This window comes from Mustelus asterias, chromosome 13 (assembly GCF_964213995.1).
Source record: "Mustelus asterias chromosome 13, sMusAst1.hap1.1, whole genome shotgun sequence".
Taxonomy (NCBI): Eukaryota; Metazoa; Chordata; class Chondrichthyes; order Carcharhiniformes; family Triakidae; genus Mustelus; species Mustelus asterias.
Window position 1 is genome coordinate 21,785,530 of NC_135813.1, and position 16,873 is coordinate 21,802,402.

General features: G+C 44.5%; 1 protein-coding gene across 1 annotated transcript in view; it reads left to right on the forward strand.

Moving 5' to 3' along the window:
- LOC144503089 (nuclear receptor subfamily 5 group A member 2-like) overlaps positions 1-16,448 on the forward strand; it is a 74,306-nt gene extending 57,858 nt beyond the window's left edge. Inside the window, exons 5-6 of the mRNA XM_078227589.1 lie at positions 643-790; positions 16,201-16,448. Coding sequence (XP_078083715.1) covers positions 643-790; positions 16,201-16,448 — 396 coding nt within the window. The remainder of the gene's footprint in view (positions 1-642; positions 791-16,200) is intronic.
- Positions 16,449-16,873: the final 425 nt, after the last annotated feature.

Sequence of the window (16,873 nt, forward strand, 5' to 3'; positions counted from 1 at the left end):
GGGTTTGAAAAGGGACAAAAATATCTGAACCCATGGAGGTATGTCATGGATGTACCCAAGGAGGTATATTGGGGAGGCGATGGTCTAGTGGTATTATCACGTGATTATTAATCCAGAAACTCAGCTAATGTTCTGGGGATCCTGGTTTAAATCCCACCGGCAGATGGTGGAATTTGAATTCAATAAAAAAAAGTTTGGAATTAAGAATCTACTGATGACTATGAAATCTTTGTTGGAAAAACTCACCTGGTTCACTAATGTCCTTCAATAATTCACACAGTAGTACCTGTGACTCAGACTCATTGAGAAAGCAGTTAGCCAAGCGGTGCACAGATTATCCTCCAGTTTTTTGCAAGGTTTCAGTACCTTACATATAGTTCTATGTCCAAAAATATCCAAATTGTGAGAATGTTTAGTTCATGGAGAGAAGTCTGCCCGATATTACCCTTACTCTGGAAATAAATCAAAGTGCTTTCCAAAGTAGAATATCAGCCATTGCAATAGGAATTGTGTCATTTCAGTCTTGACAAGTCCTCTGCCAAGGTGTGTGTTACTTGATCTAATGTGTGAATGTTCAGTTCTTCAGCACTGCACTAATGAGTACAGTAAAAGACAGCACAATTTTTTTCTTTTTCCATTCAGGTTGAATTATCTACAATTGCCAATCAAGCTGGAGGAACTCTCATTAACTTGGTATTGAGAGCTCAGGAGCTGGCAGCTAAACTGCAATCCTTGCAGGTCGACAGAAGGGATATTGTCTGCTTTAAGTTTCTTCTCTTGTTTAGTCTTGGTAAGCCACAAACTTTGATCTCATTAATTAGTTGTGAATTGGAACAACAGTTTGAATTGCATGTTATCCAGTCATTTCTCTGAAATTACATTTAGGGTTGCACAGGTGATTTTTAACCAAACTTGTCCGAAGGGAAAACAACTAGTTTGCGTCAGCCATCCATTTTGCACCTGGCGTGAGTTTTCTCTTCACTGAAGTAAATGGGGACTAAAATCCAGCATGTGTAGAACTGGTGTTCTGTTGGATATTGTCAGTTTCCCGCTGGGTAGGTTAAGTTAATGTTGCTCCATTATATTCTCTGAAATGCTCCTGCTCTATTACATCTTCAACAAAATATCAACAGTTAATATTTACCAGCATGGATAATCTGATAAATAAGTTTGTATCAGTTGTAGAGACCCCTGTTCCATTAGCTCAGCAGGAGTATTTTTGCTACAGCTTTGTCCTGAGCCAGTTTGAAATGTGTACTATATGTGGTCCAACCCTGACATTTGTGGTGAATTAATCCTTAAAACAGCATTCAATAATCACTGAATCATGTGAAGATCCTGTGAAATCAGTAGAGAAAATGTTACAAAAACAGAAAATGCTGGAAAATCTCAGGTCTGACAGTGTCTGTGGAGAGAGAACAGAGCCAACTTTTCAAGTCTCGATGACCCTTCGTCAGAGAAAATGTTAATTATTTTAAGCATAGAATCCCTACAGTGCAGAAGGCGGCCATTTGGCCCATTGAGTCTGCACCGACTCTTCGAAAGAACATCTTAGCCAGGCCCATCCTCACCTTCTCCCCATAGCCCCGCGCATTTACCATGGCTAATCCACCTAACCTACACACCTTTTGGATATTAAGAGGCAATTTAGCATGGCCACTCCACCTAACCTGTACATCTGCGGACTTATTCTTAAAATTATATTAAAAAGTTTCAACATCCATTTTTTGGATTTTCAAATAAAATATGAAACCCAATATTTTATGATTTAAACCTGTTGCAAAATGGGTTTATTGCTATAATTTTTGCAAGTAAATTAAAGAAACACTGTTTTCTCTTTCAAAGCAGCCTTATTTATTGTTAAGTAAGTAAAAAGTGATAGTAGAACTGAAACAAATAGCTATGTTGCGGCTTAGCACAATCAGGATGATTATCTTTGTTCTAATGTGCGTCAGCCCGGATGTCTTTTCCAAACCTTTGGATTGCAGACGTTGGATTTTTAAGCGCCAGAATGTCTCTGGTAAAACCAGCTTTGTCTTTGTGCACTTGTCTATTCTTCTTAGACACAACAAGTAAAACTGTGACTCAGAGAGTTTCACTTGATTGCTGAGCTGAAGTTTGTGGGACAGAAATATTAAATCAAGTATGATCTAATTAAAGGTACAAAGTGGAAAAAAAATGTATTTATTCAGATAGGGGCAAGAAAGTAGAAATAGAAGAAAGGGTCCTTTTAGAATTTTTTTTTAAAGAGTTTTCCTATTCTGGTATCAGTGCATTAATTACATAATTATATTCGACAAGTATTTCACTTCCATCTTGCTACCATGATTAGGTAAGCATTAATTTTTTTAACCATTCATGCTGCTGAAGTGGTGCAGGCGTTAATTTGTATTGCCAGCCTTTGTTTGTCCTTCTACGTCTGTGAAGGTTATCTATACTGGATCTATAAATAGTCGGCTTTGAACACTAACTTGTTAGCAAATTTAACTAATTTCAATAAAAAGGGATAAGGGGATATGGGGAACAGGTAAGGAGGTGGATTTGAGACCAAGGAGATCGGCCATGATCTGATTGAATGGTGGAGCAGGCTCGAAGGGCTGAATTTGCCTACTTCTGCTCCTAATTCCTATGCCCTATGTTCCTATGCTAACCCAGTTTTTAACGAAAGAGCCATCTGAACTCTTGCTTTCTGTTGAAATTCGGTGAAATTGGAAATTGTACACGTATCTTTTCCAAGTCAAGAACTGACATCTAAATAATTGTATCACATTTTCAACATACGTGATCAGTAATGTCTCTCAGCAGTCATTGAGTTCCTGTTAAAAATGACTGCCTGTATGTGCAGTCATGCATGAAATAGAAGCTCTGATTTAAAAAAATAAATGTTCTCGTCTTTGAGTAATCTGTAGGCTGTCAAATTATGTTTACTTGAGGGGGCAAAGAGATGCAGATTACTGGAGAAAGAATGTCTAAAAGTTCATTTAATAAATAATGACAGTGTTATCAAGTGATAGTGAAGATACAATCCCTCTCACCATAGTAAGTGGTGTGATGCTAAGGGACCAGCATGTTCCATGGTACCCACTATGCCATCTTTTGCCTGTGCCCTGTAAGAGTGCCTCTCCTGATGGTCAGTCATAAGATTGAGCTAATAAAGAACTTTGCAGCCCAATACATCTATAGCACATCAGCACTGGGAAAATCTAAAGAAAATGGACAATGTGAGATAAAGTTAAAGGCAGCAAAGCCCAAGTTTCAAATGTTCCTGATTTTCTGGGTCTCCCTCTGCGCCAATAACAAAAGTAATATACAGAGATTCCATCTGTCATTCTGTTCCACCATGACCAAGAGTCTGGCACATCTCAGGGAGGGGATTGTTTAAATATTAGAGTTAAGTGCCACATAAGTGGTCGCACTTACAGATATCAACCTAATAGAACTGGTGGGACGTCAGAGGGTCCCTTGCTGCTTCAGGGAAGAAGGCCTGTTCTGGCTGGAGATGGTAAAGAGAAGACCTCTCTTTAGCCACTTCCTCTTGCAGGTCACAAATTCAAATGGAATTTAATCGATTGCTATTTGATCCTATGCCTGCTTCTTGGCAGGGTTCCCATGGAAATAGGGCATATCCCCCAGCTAAGCTTCCAAAAGTAACACCGAGGCAGATCATATGAGTATAATGTGAACAGATTAAGGATGGCAAAGGGAGAAGGTGAAAACCTGCATCTGCTTTTTCACAAACAAAACTTCATGTGCTCCAAAGGGAAAATGCTCCAAAAAAAAAAGAAACCTTTTAGACTATTAACGACAAACGAATTAAGAGTTGTAAAATGTCATAACTCACCTGTAAACTGCACAATATTTAATGGGGATAAATCTCATAGAATTCAGTTGCAGCCCAACCTGGATGTTCAGATTTGAGAAATGGGCTGAGTTGATTTGCATATATAACTGTGTGTCTGAACATTGCTGAATGACCTCTGGGAAAAATAGACAACTTTTAAGTCTCTGTGCAAAAGGACACAGAAAGTGTCAGTCTCCAGAACATTGATCCAGTGCAAAACAGAAGCTTGTGTCAACAAGGAGAACAAATATATATCAGCAGCAACAACCTGTCATAAATGCAGCAATTTTAATGGATAATTTTCACTGTTTAGCTTAATGTAGAAGCTTGGACAATCTGATGATAGAATAAATGACAGAGGCTAGAAAGTTACAAAATCCAAGTGCATTGCTGGTCGTAAACATTATGCAAAAATTACTGGCTAGTTTGAGTTAAAAATTTCCTTGGCACAAAACCATATCTGGATTTTACTAATTATCGATGTAACCCATAACCAACACACACAAATCTATAAATATTGTCGCCATGCGGCCAACCAGCACACGCTGTCTAAATTAAAATGGACATTTTGTTCATATATATATATATTTATATATTATGCGTGGTGCAGTAGGGAGCATTCCTACTTCTGAGCCAAAAGCTCCAGGTTCAAGGGGAGGTGATGGCCTAGTGGTATTATCACTAGGTTATCAATCCAGAAATTTAGCTAATGTTCTGGGGATTCATGTTTGAATCCCGTCACGGCAAATGGTGGAATTTGAATTCAATAATAATACCTGGAATTATGAATCTGATGACCATGAAACCATTGATGATTGTCAGAAAAAAAACACCTGGTTCACTAATGTCCTTTAGGGAAGGAAATCTGCCATCCTTACCTGGTCTGCCCTACATGTGACTCCAGAGCACAGCAATGTGGTTGACTTTCGACTGTCCTCTGAAATGGCCTAGCAAGCCACTCAGTTGTATCAAGAAGGCAGCTCACCACCATCTTCTCAAGGGCAACTCAGGATGGGCAATAAATGCTGACCACCCAGCAATGCTATGTCCCATGAATGAATTTTTAAAAAATCTCACCCTAGGGTTCGATGGCCAAGGTTCATAATGCAGCCAAACAGTGTGTCAACCTGCAAATCTTTCCAACATGCCAATGGCTGTTGATAAGAGCAGGTCATCCTTGATGTGGAGTGGCTCATCTCAAACTATAAGCCTCTGGGCACAGATTAGTGAGCTATTCTGAGAATTACTAGCTATGCAAACAGACAAAAGTCTGCCTTAGTCACCACTAGGTGTGGGAAGAGAATTGGAAAAAATGTATTTATTTTGTATGTGTTCACATTTGTTTTTCCCATTATAAATTCTTACATCCACATTTATAATGTAAACTGTCTATGTAAACTTCGGTGTATATAATTTTTACACTTAGTAGTTGAGATTTTACACTTTGCATTCTTCCTTTAGACCTAGCTAGACATTGCTTTATTACTGAGTAGCAGCATACCCTCTACAGGGAGTTGGGGAAGAAGAGTTGCAGTGGTTTAGCTTCATTTAGCAGCTTGACTTAGAGACTGTTCAGAACACCACTGTAATGTGTACTAAGCCAGCAGAGCTGATTATGGAGTCCAAATGGGTAGCCAAAGGCCTTGTCCCATTTCAAAACCATAAATAGAACATAGAACATAGAACAGTACAGCACAGAACAGGCCCTTCGGCCCACAATGTTGTGCTGAGCTTTATCCGAAACCAAGATCAAGCTATCCCACTCCCTATCATCCTGGTGTGCTCCATGTGCCTATCCAATAACCGCTTAAATGTTCCTAAAGTGTCTGACTCCACTATCACTGCAGGCAGTCCATTCCACACCCCAACCACTCTCTGAGTAAAGAACCTACCTCTGATATCCTTCCTATATCTCCCACCATGAACCCTGTAGCTATGCCCCCTTGTAATAGCTCCATCCACCCGAGGAAATAGTCTTTGAACGTTCACTCGATCTATCCCCTTCATCATTTTATAAACCTCTATTAAGTCTCCCCTCAGCCTCCTCCGCTCCAGAGAGAACAGCCCTAGCTCCCTCAACCTTTCCTCATAAGACCTACCCTCCAAACCAGGCAGCATCCTGGTAAATCTCCTCTGCACTCTTTCCAGCGCTTCCACATCCTTCTTATAGTGAGGTGACCAGAACTGCACACAATATTCCAAATGTGGTCTCACCAAGGTCCTGTACAGTTGCAGCATAACCCCACGGCTCTTAAACTCCAACCCCCTGTTAATAAAAGCTAACACACTATAGGCCTTCTTCACAGCTCTATCCACTTGAGTGGCAACCTTTAGAGATCTGTGGATATGGACCCCAAGATCTCTCTGTTCCTCCACAGTCTTCAGAACCCTACCTTTGACCCTGTAATCCACATTTAAATTAGTCCTACCAAAATGAATCACCTCACATTTATCAGGGTTAAACTCCATTTGCCATTTTTCAGCCCAGCTTTGTATCCTATCTGTGTCTCTTTGCAGCCTACAACAGCCCTCCACCTCATCCACTACTCCACCAATCTTGGTGTCATCAGCAAATTTACTGATCCACCTTTCAGCCCCCTCTTCTAAGTCATTAATAAAAATCACAAAGAGCAGAGGACCAAGCACTGATCCCTGTGGCACTCCGCTAGCAACCTGCCTCCAGTCCGAAAAATTTCCATCCACCACCACCCTCTGTCTTCGATCAGACAGCCAGTTACCTATCCAATCGGCCAACTTTCCCTCTATCCCACACCTCCTCACTTTCATCATAAGTCGACCATGGGGGACCTTATCAAACGCCTTACTAAAATCCATGTATATGACATCAACTGCCCTACCTTCATCAACACACTTAGTTACCTCCTCAAAAAATTCTATCAAATTTGTGAGGCACGACTTGCCCTTAACGAATCCGTGCTGGCTAAATGTGTAACAGTACAGTCATGTGAGTTATTTTAATGGGTCTGGTTAAGTTAATATTTGCCACCTCCTTTTTTTCCCTTCCCTCATTAGCTTCATGTCCAATGGTATTCTGATCAATTTAAAATAAGTTGGGAGTGAAAGTTAGCTTTGGCAGGATGCATATCAGCTGCCCATTATACATCCTGCCTGATTGCTCCATTTGCAGAGTTCCCGGACTTCCACCAGTGTGATTGAAGGGATTGACAGTGGTCTGTCAATGCTTGAAATCAGTGGAAAGAAAACTCACGTGGGGTGTATAATGGACGGCTGATGTGCTAATACCTGTTTTGCACTCTTGTTGAATTGTATTTTACTCACCCTGTCTTCTTTCCCCCATTAGTTCTTTAGTGATGAAGCGTGGTCTTCATTACTATCATCCCATCTGGAATAGGGTGCATGCCTGTTGTACCAGTGAATAGATCTCTGCCATGTTGTGTGCTTATATAACTTGTGGCTTCTGCAGAATTTCTCCTACCTCATGTTGTTTATTCAACAAATTCCCTTGTATCATTCAGGTCCATGGACGTCAAGGGCAGGGGATGTATCTAACATCCATGTTATACAATGTGATACAGAGGTCAGTTTTCCTCAGGCCTTTGGGAATGCCCCTTATGTAACTGTGACAACTCCAGTGGTTCAGATCATATTAATATAAAAGTAAAATACTGCAGATGCTAGAATCTGAAACAAAAACAGAAAATGCTGGAAAATCTCAAGTAGGTCTCTCAGCATCTATAGAGACGTTGGGGGGAATTTTCCCATCCCGGCCACCACGGGAATCATAATGGGTGGGGGAGTGGGCCATGCAAAGGTCCGTTGACCACAGGTGGGTTTTTCTGGTTTTGGGGCGAGCATGGCTGGAAAATCCCGCCCGTTGGCTCTATTCTCTCTCCACAGATGCTGTCAGAGTTGTTGAGATTTTCCAGCATTTTCTGTTTTGGGGATCAGATCATCTTCTTTTGTTGGGACCCTTGGTAAATAAGCTTACAGCTTACTGCAGACTCAATTTCTCAGACATGCATCTTGCCCATTGGCCGATTAGGAATTCCATTTGGAATTTATGGAGTTTCACTTGTACATTATGCGGTCATCACGTCACCTTACTTGTTGAGTTTACTGATTTCGACCAGGTGGTCAGAGGTGTTGGCAATGCTCTGTCAATACTTAAGGCTTGGATCCACCTCAACACTTGACCCCAAATCATTGGGTCTATGGGTCAAATTAAGAAGACCCTCATACTGTAACTTGACAACGTGCAAGTTCTCGGTTGATGAAATAACTTGAGTTATAACATACTCATCAATCGCTATTCAAAATATAAGTCTCACTGCTAGCATTAAGTTGCCTAGTTTTTTTAAAAAACATTATTTAAATTCTGCTTTTCCTTCCTTTGGATTCTACATACACATAATCACTGCTTTGTTTTTAAGATAGGCAAAATACTTTTCCCTAGCTCCTACCAATGGTACCAGGAAGTGACTCTCCATCCAATTTCTTTAAAACTAGATGTCTCATAGAAAAAGGAGAACTGCCATTAGATTATGTGTCGCACATGCATTATATCATCAGACCACAAACACCGCTTTATAATTACTACAAGCACCATGTGTAAGTCAGAAGTCTATGATAGCGCAGCACGTGTTCTACGTATACTCCTGCCATAGCCATGAATTCCTCCCCCTTCCCCCGCACTTTTCAGTATTGGAATGATGATCCAAGGGGAGCAAGAAGAGAATCTTTTTCCCAATACTATAAATTCATGCGATTGAAATTATTTAACATTGCTACAAAATTTGTCAAGTCACTGCTGTCTTGCTTCATGTTTTCATTCCAACGATGTATTTTTTTGCTCTTGAGTTGCCCATTCTTAAGTTGTGAACAGTGACGTGGGGAAGTCTGTTAGCGCGTCGGAAACCCAGGAATAGGTGCAACAAGTTTGCCTTTTGACCAGATCGCTGTATTACCCCATATCATTTCTGGATTTTCTGACCATTTAGCATGGTTAGGTGTGATAATGACCTGCATGAGTCAATTTCCAGTTCGATATTTATAAACGATCATTCCAAACATGCAATTTGATTGAGGTTGGAGTTGGGAACAGAGGGAATTGGCAGAATGGAGTTCAGACATTCAAAGGCTGCACCTCACCTCAGTCACGTCTCCCTGGATGTGCTGCTGGGAACTGTCAGGGCCCATCGGGGTGCTTCCTTCCATACTAATGGGAAGAAGAAGGCTGCCAATGAAATGAAGAAAGCCTACCTGGAGGATGCCCATGAGATCAGCAGCAGGAGGATGGTGCAATGGCTTTAATGCCAAAAGGAATCAGGGAAGATCAGTACAGTTGCAAATTCATTTACATCCTGATGTATCAACCTCCTTCACTCCACCTTGTCAAGCTTACTCCAGACATCAACGTACCTTGCAGGTGCAGACTCGATGGGCCGAATGGCCTCTTTCTGCACTGTAGGGATTCTTTATATGCCCTGTTTATGACCACAAGTCCTCATTCACCTGATGAAGGAGCTTGAGACTCTGAAAGCTAGTGCTGCCAAATAAACCTGTTGGACTTTAACCTGGTGTTGTGAGACTTCTTACTGTGCTTACCCCTGTCCAATGCCAGCATCTCCACATCATATAAAAATTCAGCCCATGTACTCACTTAGTTCCCTTTCCCACGACAACCCAGATATTAATTGTAAGATTGTTATGAAGCATCACCTCGGAAAAAGCTATTATTGAGATACAAGTAGGAAAATATGCTTTCAAATGACTTTTGTGTGGTTTTCTTCCAAACTCACACTAAAATTAAAGGCTGCACATGAAAAAAATAACATTAATCGTTAAAGCATTTTTTTAATCACCAAAAAACATTAAAGTAGGGCTTTTTTCCCCTCCAGTCAGGGTCATTTTCACCAGATTTTACCCTTTTCTATCTGAAAACATTGTGTTGAGGTGTTTTGTATTTTTCATAGAATCAGCTGCTGAGGCAGGTTTTTATGCTGCTCGCAAGACATAATTATCTTCACAGTGCACAGTTTTCACATTCAGCCCTACCACCGCGTACACAAAGCAAAATATTTACAAAAGACTTGCATTTGTTGTCCATATTGATTTTTCTCCCAAGCAGGTAAAGAGTTTTAATTAAAATTAGAATTTTACAAAAAGCAATAGTTATGAAGAAGGTACATGTCAGCTTTGTTCTAAAGATGCATTTAACAGAACCTTAACAGATTGACCTATCGTTCTGTTTCCTGCCTTTCAATCGTGACAATCCTTTCCTGGAAAAGGCTTTTATGACTTACATTCTCTTAAGCAATTGCAATTTAGCAGCAACCTCTTGTGAACAAAGACGCCTCCAAATAATGTGAACAGCTAAAGGGGGAGAAATCATCTGAAGCATGTTGACAATCGTGAGAATGAGCTTTGTATAAAGTGGTGGGGGGTGGGGGTGGGGTGGGTGCATTGCAACTGCTTGCTCCGGGTTCGCGTGATGTAGAGGCTTCTGTGAATTAATATTTATTGTTGTCCTGGGGAGTCCGGGATGGCGGGGGGTGTGGGGGGGGCACACGTTTGAATTCAGAAATCCATAATTATTATTGAAAGTTGTTGTTTTAACAGTCACCTCACTGGGGTTATCTGATTTTGACCAACCTCAGGGCTCCCCAACTCTTTTTGGCCTTGCAACAGAATGCAAAATGGATATTGAACAATTGGATAGCCGCTGAAAGCAGGCACAGGAATTGTGCTAAGTGACTACTGCCCACCTGTTATGAAATGCAGGTAGCATGCCATCTTAGTGCTGCCTACTCATTGACATGATTTCTGCAATGCGGCCAGCATTAAATGCCTTCATCAGTACCGGGTCCAAAATCGCCAGCACCACTTAAAAGGGGACCTGCACTGTGGCTGGAGTAGGCACTGGGAGTCCTGTGGGAGCTAAATCTGACCTGGAAAGGACAGAAGAATGGTTGAACATGGAAGCGAACAGGCACACAAGGTTTCTTTGACATTGCACTGGAGATCTTGGTGGAAGAGGTGGGAAGGAGTAGAGACATTCTGTCTCCGCAGAGAGTTAGGAGGACTTCCAGACACATGGCGAAATGGCTGTGTGAGCAGATAGCTGTGGAGGCCAATGCCAGGGTGTTAACCCCCAAGGACCTGAATGCAATGCGGTAATGAGTCCAATGACCTCACATGAGTGGTCAAGATCAGTGAATCCATCTTCAAATGCCATATCCCACTGAGTACACCAACAGATTCAGATACTGTTTGCTGCATCACACCACCTATTACTCCCCTACCACCAATCTCTATCAATCAAGACATAGCTAACATGTAAATGTTTTACATGTTCACATATACAGCACTCTTGCAAGCCTCTCACTCAGTTTGCAAACATTGCCATCTATTCAACCATGACAGTCATATTGTATGATGCTCACTGGCACACTTCCCTCTCTCTTGCAGGAGAAGCTTGTGCATAAAGAAGGCAAAAGGAGCTAACTGGAGGGAAGTGGGACACACCTGCATTGCTCTAACCTCCACGGAAGAGGCTATGCTGGCCATGATCAGAATGGGCATTGCTGAGGCTGTGGCTAGTGGTGGGGCTGAAACCATTGGTTGTGGCAGCATCCTCTTCACATTTCGCTTCCTGCCCATCATGCACTCTCTCCTGAATTACAAGCTGCAGATGGTCTGCGCATCTCTGACTTTTCCCTCTCCCTTCAGCACATCAGCCTTGTGCCTTTTTCCATTCAGTTACCGAGGAGTTGGAACTAGTCCATGCAGTGGAGGATCAGCAAGAGGTCAGTGATGATGAAAATACACCATCACCTGATTTCACACTTGCAGCCATCAGCTGAGACAGAGGGCCCGATTTTACCATTACGTCACGCCCGGAAACGGGCGCGAAAACGTGGTAAAGTCAGGTGAGAGGCCATTAACGCGATCCGCACCCGTGTCCGCGTAGATTGCCACTTTACCGAAACCCGGGAATGGCGGCGATTCGATTCGCACGCAAAACAGGCGCAACGGCGATTTAAATACCTTTGCTGATCGTTGTCTGGTGGGGAGGGAGGAGGAGGCGGGTCAGATGTTCCTATTGGGGAGGGGTGTGAGTGAGGCCAGACCATTCTCTGGAGGGGGGGATGAGTGAGGCCAGATCGTTGTCTGGGGGGGAATGAGTGAGGCTAGATCGTTGTCTGGGAGGGCGGGGAGGGGGGGGGGGGGTGAGTGAGGCCAGACCATTCTCTGGGGGGGGATGAGTAAGGCCAGATCGTTGTCTTCGGGGGGGGGGGAGGTGGTGAGTGAGGCCAGATCATTGCCAGGGGTAGGGGGGGTGGTGAGTGAGGCCAGATTGTTGTCTGGAGGGGGGTGAGTGAGTCCAGATCGTTGTCTGGGGGTCGGAGGGGGTGTGTGAGGCCAGACCATTCTCTGGGGGGGATGAGTGAGGCCAGATCGTTGTCGGGGGGGGGGGGGGGGAGGAGGGAGACGGGTAAGAGGAATCTCAGGCACGGGGGTGGGGGGGGGGGGCAGATGGATCTCTGGTGGGGGAGGGGCAGATGGTTCTCTGGTGGGGGGGCAGACGGATCTCGAGTGGGGGAGCTGGAGGGTCCGCTGCCACTCTGCGGGCGATCAGTGGGGGGGGAGGGGGCAGGGGTGGCGATCGGTCTGGGTAGTGGGGAAGGGTGGTTAAGGGGGACAGTGATGTGTGTGGGTAGTGGGGGGGTGGATAAGGGGGACAGTGATGTGTGTGGGTAGTGGGGGGTGGATAAGGGGGACAGTGATGTGTGTGGGTAATGGGGGGGTGGATAAGGGGGACAGTGATGTGTGTGGGTAGTGGGGGGGGTGGATAAGGGGAACAGTGATGTGTGTGGGTAGTGGGGGGAGTGGATAAGGGGGACAGTGATGTGTGTGGGTAGTGGGGGGGGGTAGATTGGGGGACAGCGATATGTGTGGGTTGTGGGGGGAGTGGATAATGGGGACAGTGATGTGTGTGGGTAGTGGGGGGTTGATAAGGGGGACAGTGATATGTGTGGGTAGTGGGAGAGGATAGATTAGGGGGTCAGTGGTGTGTGGGGGGAGTGGATAAGGGGGACAGTGATGTGTGTGGGTAGCCGGGGAGTGGATAATGGGGACAGTGATGTGTGTGGGTAGTGGGGGGTTGATAAGGGGGACAGTGATGTGTGTGAGTAGTGGGGGAGGATAGATTAGGGGGTCAGTGGTGTGTGGGGGGAGTGGATAAGGGGGACAGTGATGTGTGTGGGTAGCCGGGGAGTGGATAATGGGGACAGTGATGTGTGTGAGTAGTGGGGCGGTTGATAAGGGGGACAGTGATGTGTGTGAGTAGTGGGGCAGTTGATAAGGGGGACAGTGATGTGTGTGGGTAGCCGGGGAGTGGATAAGGGGGACAGTGATGTGTGTGAGTAGTGGGGCGGTTGATAAGGGGGACAGTGATGTGTGTGAGTAGTGGGGCGGTTGATAAGGGGGACAGTGATGTGTGTGGGTAGCCGGGGAGTGGATAATGGGGACAGTGATGTGTGTGAGTAGTGGGGCGGTTGATAAGGGGGACAGTGATGTGTGTGAGTAGTGGGGGAGGATAGATTAGGGGGTCAGTGGTGTGTGGGGGGAGTGGATAAGGGGGACAGTGATGTGTGTGGGTAGCCGGGGAGTGGATAATGGGGACAGTGATGTGTGTGAGTAGTGGGGCGGTTGATAAGGGGGACAGTGATGTGTGTGGGTAGTGGGGCGGTTGATAAGGGGGACAGTGATGTGTGTGTGCACCATCGCTCCTGCTTGTCGCTCCCAGGCCGCTTTCTGCGGCCCGGGAGCGATCTGACACGGGCGCGCTTTTTCCAATTTGTTTCCCAACTGCACCTGCCCAGTTCAGAGCTTCGATGGTTTCGGCCATGCTTAGCCCCTCCCACAGCGCGAATGGGACTGGAGATGGCTGAGAGCGTATAGGGGCGCCTGAAAGCAGATTTCTAAGTCGGATCTGCATTATGCTCAGATTTGGCACTTAGAATGAAAATGGTAAAATCGGGCCTAGAGTGTGTAACTTAGAGAATGAGGAATCTACACCTGGTGAGACACAAGCCGGGGCAGGAGGTGAGGAGAGCGCAGGTATCTGCTTGTTGACAGGTGAGGTCGCTTACAAGTTCTGCTGCCAAGAACTGAAAGGAACACTTTGATGAGGCTACGTAAGAAAGCTAATGGATTTACAGAACAGAATGCTAGGTGCACGAGGAAGCCAGCCAGAAAGCTTGCATTCAGTATCGAGAAGCATGGAGGACATTGCGAAGAGGCTGAAGTCTATTGTCCATTATGAAAGTGGTGTGGCGGGGGAGGGGCTGGGGGTTCTGCTGGCGTGCACCACGGGAGAAAATGGTGAAGCCGGCGGAAAATCTGGCGAGGCCAAGAATGTCGGGGCACAAAGATAGACATAGCCCCTGAGGGAGAGGGACATGTCTGGCACATTTGAAGTGTCAACCTGGCCAACTGGCACTGCCAGGGTGGCAGTGCCAGGGGGCAGTGCCAGGGCGGCACTGCCAGGGGACAGTGCCAGGGCAGGCCCTCTGGAGAGCTCCATTGGGAATTAGCTATAAGCTTGGGGGGGGGGGGTGTTTGCCCTGGTGATTGTGGGAGGGATTTTCCCTTATCTGTGGGGGCAGGGGTTGGTTATTCCAGTGCTTGTGGGGGGTGGTGGGGTTGCTCTGGTGCTTGTGCGTGTGTGTGTGTGGGGGGCGGGCGGGTGGGGATGGGTGGCAGGGAGGTTGTTTTAATGCAGGTCAGGCTATTCTCTGTGGAGCAGGTGTTGCCAGCTCTTATCAGGCCCTGACCTAATAAGATAGACATAGCCCCTGAGGGAGAGGGACATGTCTGGCACATTTGCAGTGTCAACCTGGCCAACTGGGTGGCAGTGCCAGGGCGGCATGACAGTGTTGACCTACCAACCACAGAGTATCAGAGAATCTGGAGAGAAAACCTGGCTGTGCTGCTGGACAGCTATAAACCAGCACTTTGTGCACAGAGTGCAAAATTCTGCCCGGTATGTCAATGCCGGAGGACCTTCCAATTGGCTCTTCGGTCTCGGGGAACCTGCTCACGGTGCTTAATGGACTTGTCATTGGTCTTTCCTTCAAAATCTGGAACATACTGTGAGGAGTCAGGACCTGGAACTTGTTCTGAATTTTGGCTTCTGATTGCAGACTGAATATCCAGCCCAATGTCTAACTGCGGCTTAAGCTGTGATTTGTAACATTTTACCATTAGCTATTTGTTTTGGTGCGCTATGACCCCTGTAGAATCTATGATTCTATCAATAAAGCCTTGGACCCCATATTTTAAAAGTATGTTCTCTTTTAACAATTAGTTTGTATGAATTTTTAAGTCTCTCTTCCTCTCTTCACTTGGGCCTGAGTGTGAAAGCTGCCACTGTTCCCCCCCCCCCCCCCCCCACCCCCCCTTCCAATCCGGTGAACTGTACAAAATAATAATATCACTAACAGAGAATTTGAACTTTGTAAAAGTATAATGAATTTGGGTTATCATGACAATTGAGAAACTTAAGTATATTAGGATCAATTACATTTTAAATTTTTCATGAGGAGGCTGGAGACTGTTCCCACTTGTAAAAGGATCAAGAATGAGAGGACACAGATTTAAAGTGATGTGAAAAAGAAGCAAATGTGCTGTGAGACTGTACTAGCTGGAAGTGTGGTGGAGCCGGGTTCAATCGAGGCATTCAAGAAGGCATTTGATGATTACTTGAATAGAAACAATGTTCAGGGGCACAGGGAAAAAGCAAGGGAATGGCACTAAACCACAATGCTCATTTGGGGAGCTAGTACAGGCACAATGGGCCAAATGGCCTCCTTCAGAAGTGTGAAAAAAAATCTGTGATTCTATGATAGGGACGGCACGGTGGCACAATGATTAGCACTGCTGCCTCACAATGCCAGGGACACGTGTTCGATTTGGGTCACTGTGTGGAATCTGTATGTTCTGTCTGTGTGGATTTTCTCCGTAAGAGTTTTAACACCAGGTTAAAGTCCAACAGGTTTATTTGGTAGCAAATGCCATTAGCTTTCGAGCCCTGCTCCTTCATGTTTACCCCAATCCAATGCCGGCATCTCCACATCATGGCTTTTCTCCCACAGTCCAAAAGATGTGTTGGTTAGGTGCATTGGCCATGCTAAATTCTCCCTCAGTATACCCAAACAGGCGCCGGAGTGTGGCGACTGGGGGATTTTCACAGTAACTTCATTGCAGTGTTAATGCAAGCCTACTTGTGACACAAATAAAAAATAAATTTATATTCCTGAGATTGAATGTGTCCTGTTACTAAAGTTGTGTCATATCATTTCTTTCCCTAACAGATGTCAAGGTTTTAGAGAATCGACATCTGATTGAAAGTGCTCAAGAACAAGTCCATGCCGCCCTTTTGGACTACACCTTGTGCAACTACCCACAGCATGGGGACAAATTTGGACAGCTGTTGCTGAAGTTACCTGAAATCCGTGCAATAAGTATGCAGGCAGAGGAATACCTGTACTACAAACACCTGAGTGGGGAAGTGCCATGTAACAACCTACTGATTGAGATGCTTCATGCCAAGCGAGCTTAAGGGCTACTGTTGATCTGTGAACTATACAACCCCCACTGTTTCCCAAAGGCAGGTTGTGGATTCTATACATATATATATATATATATTCCTTTATATTATTACTAGAACAATTACTGTAATTAGTAACAAATGATTTTTAAAAATACAGAACCTACTTAGTCATGGAAAACATGCAAAACAGTATGTACAAAGCTTTTTCAAATGTTGACCTTTTTTCCCCTTTCATAAAAAGAATTTTGATTTTATCTTAAAATGGCTGTTCCTTACTGCATCAATGGGAACCGCGGACCAGCAAAAGAACAGCATTTACAGTTTATAAAAATTGTACAACACGGTAACTTTCTAACTATGATGTTACATGAAGCATATCCATTGATTGTTACCGAGTGTTCGGGATTACAATTTTTGCTTGTTTCTCTTGAGAT